This window comes from Protobothrops mucrosquamatus, unplaced genomic scaffold (assembly GCF_001527695.2).
Source record: "Protobothrops mucrosquamatus isolate PMUCROS unplaced genomic scaffold, P.Mucros_1.0 scaffold1840, whole genome shotgun sequence".
In the NCBI taxonomy this organism is placed as follows: domain Eukaryota; kingdom Metazoa; phylum Chordata; class Lepidosauria; order Squamata; family Viperidae; genus Protobothrops; species Protobothrops mucrosquamatus.
The window spans coordinates 103,538-119,333 of NW_015387971.1; the positions used below are offsets into that span (position 1 = coordinate 103,538).

The 15,796-nt window shown below is 40.4% G+C and overlaps 1 protein-coding gene across 2 annotated transcripts; it reads right to left on the reverse strand.

Moving 5' to 3' along the window:
* Positions 1–1,460: 1,460 nt before the first annotated feature.
* On the reverse strand, positions 1,461–14,507 carry LOC107294138 (elongin-B). Of its 2 annotated transcripts, none has more exons than XM_015823344.2 (4): positions 14,323–14,507; positions 10,138–10,272; positions 8,262–8,370; positions 1,461–1,803 (listed from the first exon to the last, which is right to left on the reverse strand). In XM_015823344.2, exons 1-4 carry the CDS (start codon positions 14,323–14,325, stop codon positions 1,694–1,696), a joined length of 357 nt encoding a protein of 118 aa, XP_015678830.1. In that variant the 5' UTR covers positions 14,326–14,507; the 3' UTR covers positions 1,461–1,693. The 2 variants fall into 2 exon arrangements, with proteins under 2 accessions (XP_015678830.1, XP_015678829.1); XM_015823343.2 differs by having other exon boundaries at positions 1,461–1,806; positions 14,323–14,504.
* Between the last annotated feature and the right edge of the window lie 1,289 nt (positions 14,508–15,796).

Consider the following 15,796-nt stretch of genomic DNA (forward strand, 5'->3'; position numbering starts at 1 on the left):
CCCCAAGGGGGAGGGCCTTCTCTGTGGGAGCTCCCACCCTCTGGAATGAGCTGCCCCCAGAGATCAGGGTGATCCCTGATCTCCCTTCCTTCCGCCGCGCCCTCAAGACATGGCTATTCCAACAAGCGGGACTGGCCTAGGGCAATTTTTAGAGGGGTTTTTAATCATATTTTAATTAGACAACATTTAAATATTTCTTAACTAATTTTAATTTTGTAATTGTTATTGATGTATTTTTTAACTGATTGTCAGCCGCCCTGAGTCCGCAAGGAGAAGGGCGGGATATAAATTCAATAAATAAATAAATAAATAAATAAATAAATAAATAAATGGCCATAAAAATGGTTAATGCTTTCACTTTAGATCATCTAGAAGAAATAGCTAGCTCCTACCTTGCATCTAGACAGTGACACTACAGGAAATTGCTGCTATTGCCACCTTTTGGTTAGAGTCATCAGCTTTGGTGTCACAGACTAAACTCTCAACTTCCAATCTAGATCCGACAATTAGGAAAAAATAAAAGTCAGGAGAGCAAGTGAGCAACACTACAGTGAAAAAGTAGGCTTGGGTAGGCTATTGAATGCCCTCTTAAGTATTTTAATGTCAACTCCATCAGCTTCAGCCAGCACATCTAATGGCAAGGGATTGTGAGACTTGCAGTCCAAGACACGCAGAGGGCACCAGGTTGCCTATCATGAAGTAGAGCATTAATTGCATGAGTGTTGCAGTGACATGTGATTACATATAGCAGTTTCCAAGGAGCCTAATGTTACCTAAGATATGAGGAGTCTGTCTTAACCTTGACAGGCAATAAGAAATTCACATTTACTAGTGATTTTTTTTCTCATATGACTACAAAAATTAGATGATGGAATCCCAACACAATGGAAAGTTACAGGTTGATGAAAGCTGCCTTAGAAGACCGATTCTCAGTCATCCAGGTCATGGTTGTCCCAAAGGTGCTTTTTTCTTTTTCTTTCAAGAGGCAACTGGACGTTGTTTTTCCTTGAAGATGTTTTTTCACTTCTTGGATAAGAAGCAAAACATTTTCAAGAAAAAAACAAAGGAAGTCCAGTTGCCTCTTGAAAGGAAAAAAAAAAAAGCACCTTTGGGGTTGCCTTAGAATAGACATGTCAAACTCGCGACGTCATGTGACGTATCGGAGCTTTTTCTCCATTGCCGGCAATGGGGTGGGCACGGTTTCCTGGTGACGTGTCCGGCCCATGGGCTGGCAGTTTGACACCCCTGCCTTAGAAGGTGTTGATAGCGTATTTAACTACAGGTTAGCTGTCTTTGTGTTTAAGACAGCAAGAAAGACAGTTTGACATAAAGACATGAGCAGAATAATCGTTGCAGAAACGCTTATGGAATAATTGTCATGATATCGCCTCCTCTTTGTCCCAGGGCCATCTTTCCATTTCATTGCACAGGCATACAACGCAAGACAAAAAGGGGGAAAAAACAGCTGACCTTTTATTATTTTCAAAACCAAAGTGAAAACAGCTCTGTCAGATGAGTGAGGATGGGCTTAGAAGGGCGACATGTAGTCTTGCTTAGAGGAAGAGGGCTAAATGGGAAACCAGGATCAGAGACAAGGGATGACGCCATATCTTTCTCCATGTCAGATGAGGCTGGGGGAAGAGGGCTCAAGGATATCATGAGTTGTGCAGCAAACTCCAGTAGCCTTGATCTTTCACTGCACTGCTTGCTCATTAGCGCTGCTGCCAGAGTCCTGGGGCTTCATCACGTCTGGGAGCTCTGGGGGGCTGGAAAAGGAATCGATGCGGAGGTTCTCAAAGGCATCTTCTGAAGAGGGAGAAAGGTATGCATGAAGCCATCATTTTGGAATGGTACTGTTTTATGCTACATCACTGGCTACTATAAATCCCAAATCAAAAATGAGGATCATGAGAAATCCAAAGGGGTGGCAAACTAGTTGAGCACATAAACAGCTCACACCTACACTTCTGATTCCCTGCTGATTTTGTACGTTTGCCCACTGACAAATGATCAGTCTATAATTTTAATGGTAAGTTTATTTTAACAGTGAGAGGCAGAATAACAACAAAAAATCCAGAAAAATGCATTTCAAAAAAATTATAAATTGATTTGTATTTTAATGAGTAAAATAAGTATTTGACCCCTTCGCAAAACATGACTTAGTACTTGGTGGCAAAACCCTTGTTGGCAATCACAGAGGTCAGACATTTCTTGTAGTTGGCCACCAGGTTTGCACGCATCTCAGGAGGGATTTTGTCCCACTTCTCTTTGCAGATCCTTTCCAAGTCATTAAGGTTTCGAGGCTGACATTTGGCAGCTCGAACCTTCAGCTCCCTCTATGGGATTAAGGTCTGGAGACTGGCTAGGCCACTCCAGGACCTTAATGTGTTTCTTCTTGAGCCACTCCTTTGTTGCCTTGGCCATGTGTTTTGGATCATTGTCATGCTGGAATACCCATCCACGACCCATTTTCAATGCCCTGGCTGAGGGAAGGAGATTCTCACCCACGATTTGATGGTACATGGCCCCGTCCATCGTCCCTTTGATGTGGTGAAGTTGTCCTGTCCCCTTAGCAGAAAAACACCTCCAAAGCATAATGTTTTCACCTCCATGTTTGATGGTGGGGATGGTGTTCTTGGGGTCATAGGTAGCATTCCTCTTCTTCCAAACAGGGCGAGTTGAGTTGATGCCAAAGAGCTCGATTTTGGTGTCATCTGACAACACTTTCACTCAGTTCTCTGAATCATTCAGATGTTCATTGACAAACTTCAGACAGGCCTGTACATGTGCTTTCTTGAGCAGGGGGACCTTGCGGGCACTGCAGGATTTCAGTCCTTCATGGCGTAGTGTGTTACCAATTGTTTTCTTGGTGACTATAGTCCCAGCTGCCTTGAGATCATTGACAAGATCCTCCTGTGTAGTTCTAGGCTGATTCCTCACCATTCTCATGATCATTGAAACTCCACAAGGTGAGATCTTGCATGGAACCCCAGACTGAGGGAGATTGACAGTTATTTTGTGTTTCTTCCATTTGCGAATAATCGTACCAACTGTTGTCACCTTCTCACCAAGCTGCTTGGCGATCGTCTTGTAGCCCATTCCAGCCTTGTGTAGGTCCCTGACATCCTTGAACAGCTCTTTGGTCTTGGCCATGGAGGAGAGTTTGGAATCTGATTGATTGCTTCTGTGGACAGGTGTCTTTTATACAGGTAACAAGCTGAGATTAGGAGTACTCCCTTTTAAGAGTGTGTTCCTAATCTCAACTTGTTACTGTATAAAAAGACACCTGGGAGCCAGAAATCTTGCTGATTGCTAGCAGATCAAATACTTATTTCACTCATTAAAATGCAAATCAATTTATAACTTTTTTTCTGATTTTTTTGTTGTTGTTATTCCGTCTCTCACTGTTAAAATAAACCTACCATTAAAATTATAGACTGATGACTTCTGGTTCCGGTTCCCGGCAACTGCGGTCGGGCGAAGAGACTCGACTCTTCACCGGCCGATTCTCCTTCGCCGGTAGACCCCGAAGGGGGTTGAAAGTCGCCCTGGAGGGGCGACCACCGATGAGGAGGCTTTCTGGTGACTGCAGGAGGGTGGCAGCTTCTCCTGTGGCTCCAGCTAACTCCTTAGGGCTGACGGAGCAAAGATAGTCCTGCAAGATGGCCGATCATGCAGCTGCACCAGCCGAAAGTCACAAGAACATCTAAGCGTTAAGAACCACCGCGAATGATCCGGGTGAGACCCTTCTTTTCCTCTCTTCACCCTATTTTTCTCTTTGCCTGTAAAAAGCCCTCTTGGAACTATTTCCCTGCCCTGAGAGAGCGGCATTTGTTTGCGTGGGAAGAAAAGCGCTGAATAAAAGGACAGAATAACTAACTTTAATGACTATATTTTACTTCTAACTGGGGTCCTGAAAAAACCCTTTTATAGAGTTTTTTTCTAAAAAAAAAAGAAAAAAAAAGAAAAAGAAAAAGAAAACTCATTTTATTGGTGTCTGGGAAAGATTTTGTAACCCACTGAGGACATCTTGTGGTGAAACCTAATACTGCAATTGCCTGCTTCTGTTTGGAGATGAGGTTGGCTTGACCTTCAAATTATTATAAAAGGGAAAAGATAAAGAAGTTGATGCAGCTGTTAGAAACTGTGGGGGTGGACATTGGTTAACTCTTATTAAATATAGCCTCCACTAAAAGATAAAAGGACTGCTTCTAACTATTACTGAAATGGAGAAACCTTATTTACAACTAAACTATAAACTTATATTGGAAAAAATTCATGAAGCCACTGAGCAAGTATGCGCTAAAATAAAAGAGATTACTACAGAAATAAGAGTCAGAAACCTTACTACAAACCCTCAAACTGACTTCCAGACTTCAACTGATTATCCTATAGGCCAAAATACACCAGAAGAGGAATTAACCTATATTAAAAAGGAATTTATATTACCTCATAAGCATCCTATTGAGATTTCTAAGGATCAAAAGGTAACCTTAATCAAACTACATACAACTCCAAAAATAACAGGAATTGATGTACAAACATGACTTACTGAAAACGATGACACCTTTGATAACCAACTACTAACCATAAAACTGGATACAACTGTATGTTTTACTCAGCTGAACCAAACATTGAGACTTGAATTTCTAAAGCAACAAGGGTCTAACTACAAAGGAGTCAGGCTCCTAAAAACAGAGGATGGGATGTCTTCCATTGATCCAAATGACATCACAAGGAATAAAGGGAGACCTATCTGCTGAAATAGAGGCTCTGTTATGGAAACCTGCTTGGCACAAAAAGAAAGCCAGAATAAGACTGAAAAAGAGACTTAAAATTACATGTAACAGGTTAAAAAGGTCTTGTAGAGATACGGATTGATTTAAGGTTTAAGATTCAGATTTAGAAACGAGAGGAAAACTCGTGATTAGTAGAATATATATGTGAAACAGAGTAAGAATGTATTTTTTGAAATAATATGTTTATTTTATGTATGAAAATTATTTTGTAATGGAACGAGAATAAGAAAATGGAAGAGGCTTCAGAGATTTGGACTGATCTAACAATTAATTGACTATGTCAAGTTAGTAAGATGATATTTTGTGTAATAATATCTGTGTTTTAGTTATGATAATTATTTGGATGAGATTTAAATCCTACCTAATGGACTGAAATGATTTTGTGTTTTGTTTTGTTCTGTTATAGAAATAGATTGACTGATAGACTATATATACATAGAGTAGAGTAATATTTTTATCTTAACTAGGATAATTATTTTGTAGTGGAAGAAGAAATAAGAGAGATTTGTGAAAAAATTAATGATTTATTAGATTAAGAATTAGAATACATCTGGAAATATTAGAATGTTATTGCTGGAATATTATGTGTATTTTAGAAGGGGTACCCGAAGTACTAATAATATGTTTATTTAAGATTAAATCAGATTATGGTAATTGTAAATTAGTAAAGCTTAAAAACAGGATTTGGATCTATATAAATGTAATCTAGAAATGGATTATTTTAAATATATTATACTATTTGAGGGAAACAGAGAGGGAACGTCTAATGTATTAATTTGAGTTATATATATATGACTTTGTTTTTGGATGATTGATTACCCCATCACCACGGTGTTTCTCGAGCATCTTGTTGTAAAACTTAAAAAACCAATAAAACTTGTTCAAAAAAAATTATAGACTGATCATTTCTTTGTCAGTGGGGAAATATACAAAAGCAGCAGGGGATCAAATAATTTTTCCCCTCACTGTATGCAGAGGACACAGCAGTGGTGGGTCTTATCCGGGATGACAATGAAGATGCTTATAGGGAAGAGGTGAAGGCTCTGGTGGACTGGTGCAATAAAAGTAACCTGGTTCAGAAGCAGCATATAACCATTTTATTTCTACACCATTCACACTGATGAGGCCACATTCGGAATACTGCATCCAGTTCTGGTTACCATAATGCAAAAAAGATGCTGGGGCCCTAGAAAGTGTGCAGAGAAGAGCAACAAAGGTGATAAGGGGTCTGGAGGCTAAATTCTATGAAAAATGGCTAAAGGAACTAGCTATATTAAGCTTAACACAGAGAAGTATTCCAATATTTGAAGGGTTGCCACAGGGAAGAGGTGCTTTCTCCATAGCACTTGAGGGTAGAAGAAGCAGTGATCCAACCTGCAAATAAGCAGGAATTTCCTGGCAATGAGAATTATTAAGCAGTGGCCTAGCTTGCTTTTTGGAGTTGTGAGTGATCCATCACTGGAGGTTTTTAAGAAAAGATTGGGCAACCATTTGTCCAAGATTGTTTGAGGTTCCTCCCTTGGGCAGTAGGTAGGACTAGAAGACCTCCAAGGTCACTGTCAACCCTATGATTCTATGATACTTGGATGTAAGTAATATTATTAATATATCTTTCTTTTGGTTGCCTGCAAACCTAGGGGAAAAATAGTTGTTATTCCTAAGGCAACCCTATTTGCTTTCATTCTCTGTAACTACATGAGGATTTTTAAAATCAGTGGCTTGTTTCCCATCTGAGATAAAATTTATTTAATTACTATATTTATGCCCATCTTTCTGCCAAAATCGACAGTCCAGGCAACTAAAATTATGAATAAAAACAAATAAATGATGTAGGCCTTTGGTGTGTTAAGTATTAAGCGGATGAATTCAATGGGTATTTATACTGCTCTACTTTTAATAGTGCTTTGTAAGAGTGTGCAAAATATGTTGTATTTCAAACACTTCAAGTTTGAAACGACCCATTTCAAGCTCAACAGCTTGAAATGTTCCAGTCATTCAGAAATGTTCTGTGGTCCACAATAACCAATTTTGAGCTCAAAATAGTAATTTAAACTTGAAATAGAGTTAAGAGGCAATAGAGTTAAGGGGATATATTCGCTGCCTTGAGTTATTTGTAAAAAGAATAAAGGCAAGATATAAATAAATAAATACATTTTCAAAGTGACCCAAACAATTGATTTCAAACTCTTTAACAACTATTTTGAGTTCAAAATATTATTCTATTTATTCACTAAAGGCCTGTCAAAATAAAATTAATTTTCCCTGAAAGGGATACCCACATGGTTAACAATATGGGGGCCATCATGACTTAATATGGTTTTATAGGTTACAACCATCGCTTCCAATTGATTGGGGGGGGGGGACACACACAGAGGTGGTGTTTTAATAAAATCTCTCTATCATCAATCGTGACTACAGTTAGCAGCTGGATTCTGGACCACCTGAAGATTCCAAATGTTTTATAAAAGCAACCTTGCACAAAGCATTTTACAATAATTCACATTATTGTAGCTGAGAAGCTTACAATCCAGTAAGAGACACATGTTAAAATTCATCAACTTGTTGCTTTGATGAAATCTCACTCTCGTGCTTAAGGGATTCTGGGTTGTCTAGTCTATTTTTGAGAATGTAAGTCTCTGGAACAGGATTAGACCACTGGGAGCTGTATTTTTTTATGCGAGGGGTAAAAGGGGTGCAGCTAATGAAGCGATTATGTAAAAATGGCTGGGATGATCGTTCTCTCTCTCCCCCCCCCCCGGCCCCTTTCTGAAAAGTACAAGATTTTATAGGTAGTCATCAACTTCCAACTATTCGTTTAACAACTGTTTGAAGTTACAATAGCACTGAAAAAAGTGATTTAGGCTCGGCCTTCGCACTTAGAACCATTGTAGCATCCATGAAGTCACATGATCAAAATCTGGGCGCTTGGCAACCAGCATGAATTTATGATGGTTGCAGCATCCCGGGGTCACGTGATCGCCATTTGCAACCTTTGTAGGGGATTTCTGATGAGCAAAGTCTTTGGAGGAAGCTGGATTCACTTAACAATTCACTTAATGGCTATGGCAAAAAAGGGTTAGCTGTATTTTAAAAACTACCTTAAGCCTGTTTCAAGGCTTCTACTATAGTTTGTGTATATTTCTTGCCTCAGTGCGAAATGGTAGACATCTGTGTTGCCAATTTTCAGCATGATTAGTTAGCCAATGATCGGGAACTCCTGGACCAGATTTGGCTCTAAGATGGCAGGTACTAAAAGCTCTACATGGCTTATGTGTGGCATTACGCCATTGCAAGTGGATCTTTTCAAAGAGAGCATCCCAGGCACAGAATATTCTTCAAAGGCAAATTTGGTCAACTCCCTTAGGTTATCAGTATAAACCACTTCATTGTCGTAGGCTCTGAATCTTCAATGAAAATGTTGTGTTTCTTTGGTTTCAAGAAGCATGCAACAACTTCACTCACCACTGGCTCTGAAGGCCAAGCCGACTGTTGCTGGGGCCTGTGGCCGTGCTGTCTGACTGGTGAAGCCGCAGTCTCCAAGAGTTTTGCTATCATCCAGCAGCTGATCATCCTGAAAAATGGGGTAATTTGCACCAGAATGCAAGAGAAGTCTCTAAAAAAAAATCTGGTAATCAGGAACTACTACTACTTATATGAGTAATTAAAACCAGGAAATTAGGCAACTAGACTGCAAGTTCTTTAGGATATGGTTTAACTGTCCTATGCACATCAAATTGCCATAGAATTGGGGGTAAAGGATAGAATACAGGTAATTCTTGACTTATAACAGTTAATTTAGTGACCATTCAAAGTTACAACAGCACTGAAAAAAGTGACTTATGTAGCATCCCTGTGATTAAGTGATCAAAATTCAGATGCTTGGCAACTTGTTCAAACTTATGACCATTGCTATGTCCCAAGATCATGTGATCACCTTTTGCAACCTTTTGACAAAGTCAATGGGGAAGCCAGATTCACTTAACAACTGGGTTACTAATTTATCAATTGCAGTGATTCACTTAACAATTGTGGCAAGAAAGGTTGTAAAATGGGGCAAAACTCACTTAACAAATGTCTCACTTAACAACATTTTGGGCTCAATTGTGGTTGTAAGTCGAGGAATACCTGTAGTAAGGAGTCTGTATTTTTTTCCCACTAAAACTGTTCTACTTGCAAACCAGTATGTACTGGAAACCATTTGCTATCTCCCTTCTTGATTCTATTTCTGACCTTACTAAAAAAAATGAAGTATGAGGTTAGGGCTCTAATTCTAAGGATTCTTTAATCCCTAATTTTCCAGGGCATGCTGAAAAACAGTTTCTTAGATGGGACAAAGGACTAGGTGTGTGGTGAACCAATTGTATTGGTATACCTGATACAACTCTGTGGATTGTTAATTGCTTGATGTTTTACATGGATATTGTTTGATGGCTGGTTATGAATTTATTCCACTGAAGAAATACTCAGGTGTCTACTGTATAGGATTTTTAAGCAACATATGAAGATCAGAGAGGGCTACTTCCAACATTAAAACATATTACATACAGCTGCAGGTCATGGCCCTAGATCAGGCATGTCAAACTGCCGGCCCACGGGCTGGATGCGTCACACCGAAACTGCGCCCACCCCATTGCCAGCAATGGGGAAAAAGTCGTGATATGTCGCACGATGTCACGTGATGTCGCAAGTTTGACATGCCTGCCCTAGACGTATTTCCCAAACTACTCAGTACAGAGATAAGGACTAGCAAAATCCAGAAGCCTAAGGGCTATCTTCTTCCCCTGAACAGTGGGACTCCAAAAGACCATCAGAATCAGCTAATGACTGATTTGTTCCTTATAATCTGGTTCAGACCAAGCAGTGGGAAAAAAAAAAGGCAGATCTCCTGGAAATTCTATAGGCTAAAAAAATGTAATTAAGAGTGATTGGGATTTCTGGTGCTGCAGACCAAGTATTTACAGGACATATATGGTCACCTGTTTCATATGACGATGTCAGGCACCTCATAACAATCCATTAAAAAAAAAAGTTAAAAACAAAAATATTCTTCCCCCACGTACCAACCTATTATCCTTACAGCTCAACTGCTATTTTAACCCAATGCTTAGGGGAAGAGTCAGGTGTTCATAGCCCTCTGGAAAGTTAACAGGGTAAGATCTCAGATGAGAGTTTCTCCTAAGAGCAGCAGTTTGGTTAGACTAAAAAATTTTTTTGATGTAATAAATGATCAAAGAGAGCACTGATATACTAACTTAGTAAACAGCAGGCCCTGGTGTAATGCTGTAATTTATTAGAAAAGTCCCAAAGTACAGTACTTTCTATAATAAACTCTTCATACCTTGTATAATCTCTGTTCTTCTGGAGGCCTCTTAAGAATCCCCTCCACAATTCTTTTCAGCTCATACACTGTACTGGACTCCTTGGCATCTGTGAAGATAGTTGTCTTGTGACGTCGGATCATTAGAAAGACATCCTGTTGGGCAAAAGATGATCTGTAGCATTCTTGGTTTTATCCAAACAAGCCATCACTATCAATAATGATAATGACATTGTTTTATACAAGGTTCCATGGGAAAACTACAACTTGGTATGTAGGACTGACAATTATTCTCCAAAGTATAAAATATAAAGTACAGTAAAACCTATGTTTTACAGAACAATTGAGAGGAATTATTCCCAGGTGTTTGCTACATCCACATTTACGTAATAAACATAAAATATATGTATGCTGTTCAGATTGATTTGCTAAGCAACAGACAAGTCCACTGTTTGAAAAAGTGGCCTAAATTCAGATTTTGTTGTTGCTTCTGAGGTCTTCTGGGGGTCAGCCAATTGAGATTTGCTATAAATAAAACAGCAGTGGTTAACAATTGTATACTAAAATTAGCACTATCATTTACAACCAGCTTAACACCTTAGAATCCTAAGGTTGTAATAAATGTAATCCTTCTTCAGGCATTCCCAAGGGTGACACCATTGAACAACTATTTTCACAATATACTACAATCCTATCTCTCATACTTGCCAACTAATAACCATGTGACTAGTTCTTATGGCCTACTTTAAGGCTCAGGTGAGTTTTTATAGATGCAGGTAGTCTCTCTATTAAACCACATACAGAGAATTACAACTGTCTTTTCCAGATAGAACCCAGGACCACAAATGACTATGGCAAAATTGTTCCTCTCTATGTAGATATGCAGCTGGGCATATTAGCTAAAACCAATAGAAGGCACTCCAAGTAGTCAATGCTACCAGACCCTCCATAGATACCAAAGAGAATATATAACATATTAGATCTCAATTGGTAAGTATACTGGGCAAACCCAATTAATTCATTTGTTAAACAAACCTTGGCTTACTACAATTTGTGAATCTAATAAAAGACACCCTGGCAGAGGAACCACAGGTGCTAGATCTTCCAAATAGATTTTTACAGAATTCAAGCTTCCTGAGCCTGGTACTCTTCATATGTCTTGGCTGATAATTCCCATCGTTCATGGCCAGTAGGAATAACAACAGAATGGGTAGGCATTGTAGTCCAGTATATCTAGATAGCACTAATTTGGGAAAAGCTCTGGTAAAGCAATGGTTCAGTTCTCATATACTGTATAATGCAAACCCATATTAGCAACTCTGATCCTCACATTTGCAAGATTCCCCAAACTATTATTTTATGGGGGTTTTGTCCTATTTCAGAAGTTATCCAAAATTCTTTTACTTGTGGTAAAAATCTCAGAGTTAATTTAGATACTTGCCCATTTAGAATGCAAAAATCCTGGCAACTTAACTTCTCTCCATCATAAAGGATAAGCTTCCTTAGCTAATGTTTAAATCACCCTATTTTACAGAAACCAAGTTTTTGATTCACTCCTTAGGCTCAGACATTGAACTGGAGAGAGGCAGATTCAATCCAGCCTAAGCCAGGAAAGCGGTTTAGTTGATTTTGGTTTGTAAATACCTCCCAATCCCTGTTACTTCACAGGTTTGTTGTAGGAGGAAAAACAGGTAGGCTATAGAGATGAGATGTGATGTAGAGAGCCATTTTGGTCTAGAAACTATGAATTCTACTACTACCTTAGGCATGAAGGCCAGATGGGTGACTTTGGGCCAGTCGCTTTCAGTCAACTCACAAGTTGTTGGAAGAAAATAGGAAGATAAAGAAGTATTAGGTACATTAGCTGTCTTGAGTTATTTATAAAAATAATAAAGGTGAAAATTAATATGGTGAGGAAAGGCAGGCTACAGATTAAATCATATCCAAAATCATGACATTAGGGTTTATGTATCTAGTAGGCCATAACAGAGCCCAAGCTCAAATTCCTCCTCAGACAGGATATTCATAGGTAACTTTAGGTGAGTCTCTTACACTTTCAGTCTTAATATATGTATATTTTTACTTCTGTTCAATTGTGTCTGATTCTTAGAAACTGCTTGGATAAATCCCTATATGCCATTGCCTCTTTTCTAGGGCTGAAAGAGTAATCAGCCCAAGATCACCCAGTTTCTTATATAACTTTCATTGTTTTATCAATGTATCAATGTACAAAGAAAAATAGGAAATTAAGGGAAGAAAAAAGGGGGGAAAAATTGAGGGAAGAAAAAGGCGTTGACTTATGACTCTTTTTAGCACAGTACAAGATAACAACATTACAACCTCAACTTTTTACTTTTACACATTAGTATACAACTAGCCATTTCTGTAACACCAAATCTATCCAGTCGGCAAAACCAAAGTCAAAGTTTCATTTTTTTCATCACAAGCACAAAATCCAGAAGTGATATCCAAATAAAAAACATAAATATATTCTCCTCTTTGAATAGAACAATCAATTCAACCATTACTGCTTTCTCTTTCTGGCTATTGAAATAATGTTTTGCACTTAATAATCTTTATAAGCTAACACCATTTATATTAACAAAATTCCTTGTATTCTTTCAGATTCTTTAACCTTAAAGGGAAAAATATTTTTTTCATCCATTTAAAAAAAAAACCAAGCTTTTCTTTAAAAACATTTCTAAAATTAAAACATTCTAATACATCTTTTTTTTTAACTTCCTCTAAGTATACGTACTTTAAAGCAGGGGTCCCCAACCCCCGGTCTGTGGACCAGTACCGGTCCATGGCATGCCAGCAATCGGGCCGCACAAACAAGCAAAGCCCCATCCGTGGGATGCAGGCAACACACAAAACCATGCACTCTCCAGTCCGTGGAAAAACCTTTCTCTGCGGAAGCAGTCCCTGGTGCCCAAAAGGTTGGGGACCTCTGCTTTAAAGTTTACTTTCAGGCCAATAAAATTCCAACTCCAATTAACTCATTAAATTTAGATTACTGCAAGTTACCCTCATAGAATATTTTTCTTCTTCTTGTATACATCCTTTTAAAAACTCTAGATAAACAGTAATGGTGCTTTGGCCACTTCAGAGAAGCATTACATCAAAGACACAACCCAATCCACTTGTCTTTTTACATATTTTTGTTTACACTTCCCCCAATGCCAGAGGGCCAGCTCACCAAGGGGTGATGGGAGTTGAAGTCCAAAGCTTCTGGAGAGCATCTTAAAGGAAGAACATAGGGTAAAAGTCAAAAACTAGAAAACTGACCAGACTCAATTGTTGGAGGTGGTGGCGGCTTCCAGTTTCATGTAGCCTTTTTGTACTGTGCCCTTGAGAGTAAAAGTACCTAGAAGTTTAGAGTTATGTTTGCAACACTGTAAGAGCCAATTTGGTTTACTAGGTACAGTTTGGTATACTGGGTACTTTACCCGGAAGCTTTTTGCACATTGAAACACATGTTTTTTCTATACCTTTCCTTTTGCCCAAAGCAGCCTGGATGCAAAAGCATTCAGAAGCCTCTCTTAACTTCTTTGGAGATCAAGCCTTCCAAGCTAAACTTATCCTCTTTCTAACCAAGGTCTGTTCTGCGTGCCTTTGAAAAAGCCACCAACCAACGCTTTACCAAACGAACAAACAGACGAGTTGCGAGGAATAACGAGGCAGCGTCTTGGAAGTCCCAAGATGGGGCGGGGGGGGCGTCAAAACAGCCCAGCCTCACTAACAGCACCGGGATAGACCTCGCCTTCCTTATCACGTAAAACTTCCGGGCTGCTTCTGCCCCGGAATCCTACTACTCGGAGCCTACCTGGCAGGGCTGTTGGGACGATAGAGCGGACTGGATGGCCGAGGCAGAACCAGAGGAAAACCCGATTAAACCGTCGGGGGGGGGAGGGGAGGAGAAAGACCGAAGGAAGCTAACCACCAGGAAAGCCACCTCTTTTGGGGCGTCGGGAAAGGGGCTGCGCGGGGAGGACACCCGGACCGCGTCCGCACAAAACGGAGCCGGGGAAGAAATAAGAAAGGGGGGGGGGGGCAGCGAGGANGGAAGGGCGGGCGGGGGAGGAGAAAGAAAGGGAAGGGAGCGAGGACGGTGATTCCAGGTGGGTCGCGGTCGCTCTTGCCTTCCCGCTGCTACTATTTCAGGCCCGGCCCCGCTCCCGCAGGCGGCTGCTCTCCCTGACTCACCATCTCTGCAGATGCAGCCTCGGCCCAGACCCCCCAGAGAGGAAAAAGCAGCAAAACCCCCGGCTTCCCAACATGCACTGCAATCTCGGTATAACCCAACCCGGTTTACGGGGGGGGGGAGAGGAAGAAAAGAGCACCGTGGCGCATGCGCCCCATTCGAGACTCGCCTTACGGCTTTCGGTCGGGAAAAAAAAAAAACATAGACGGGCCGATAGAAGTAACTCGCGGAAGGAGCCGCCGGAAGAAAACACGGCGCAACGACACGGAAGCGCTCGCTGCCATCTTGGGAGAGGCATTTTGAAGTCTCGCCAGTTTGGGAAGGTCATCGCGGCTTAAAGCAGCGCCACCTTTCAAGTGCTTTCTTTCGTGACTCGGTTGCTCTCTATGGTCGCTTCCGTTTGAATGCGGAAGTTAAAGTTGTCTTCGGGTTGGTTCTTTTTTTTTTATGCCAGGGCTTGTGTTTTTGTGGAGGCCTTTAATCTTTTTTGTATGTGCTTAACACTGAATCTTGGCGAGAATTCCCTTCCTCATAAAGTGGGAGGTGTATTAAAGAGGTAATTTCCGTTTTACGTCTCTCCAAGCTAAAATTGGTTCAAAACAAGTGCAAGTCTCATACGTAACTACGTAGGAAGGTGGCTGCCATCTTGAGAAGGGAATTTGTGGTCTCTATGAAGACCCCCATTATGCAACCTGGAGTTTCTTGGCCCTGGGCTGTATAACCAAGATTTTGGCACTCTCAGTGCTTTGCAGCAGCATGCCACCTCGATTCAAGTGTGAGAAAATTAAACCACTTATCCCCATCATTTCCCTAGTTGTGCTGTATTACAAATCATTGAATTATTAAGAAATGTGTAAAAAAATGGGAGTTGTATTCCTGTACACCTAAAATAGGGCTTATTAAACCTTTTGTTATCACATCTCCCTTTAATGTAATCTTCATGTACATCCCTGTCCCAAAAATCCAAACACCAAAACGAACACAAAAGAACAATGAAAACACTTTTAACAAGGTGGGTTTATTGCAAATATGTAGCTAAGAGGCTCTTAACACTTCCCTTGAACCCTAGCTACACTACACAAGGGAGGCATGCTTCACAGTTTGAGAGACCCTCACATTATGCCATATTGGGGTAGACTGCTAAATCTGAGTCATCCTAAGATTTTTTTTGTGGAAGAAAAAGCTGCATTGTGTTTCTAGTACATTTCCAGCCTGTAGTTATAATGCACTAATCTTTTTGACTAACAAGCCATAATGTAAATTGGACATTGTCAGTAGGGTAGGGGCGGTGGGGTAGCGGTCATTATAAGGGAGAGCCTATGTCCGAGGGAGACCACTGTGCCTCAGATAGACGGTGCAGAGTCCCTCCTTGTGAAGTGGGGGCAAGGGGTACAAGTGGGCCTGTTGATTATATACCTGGCCCCCTGCTATGTATCAACGGCCCTGCCTGAGCTGGCTGACGTAATAGCCGGGGTG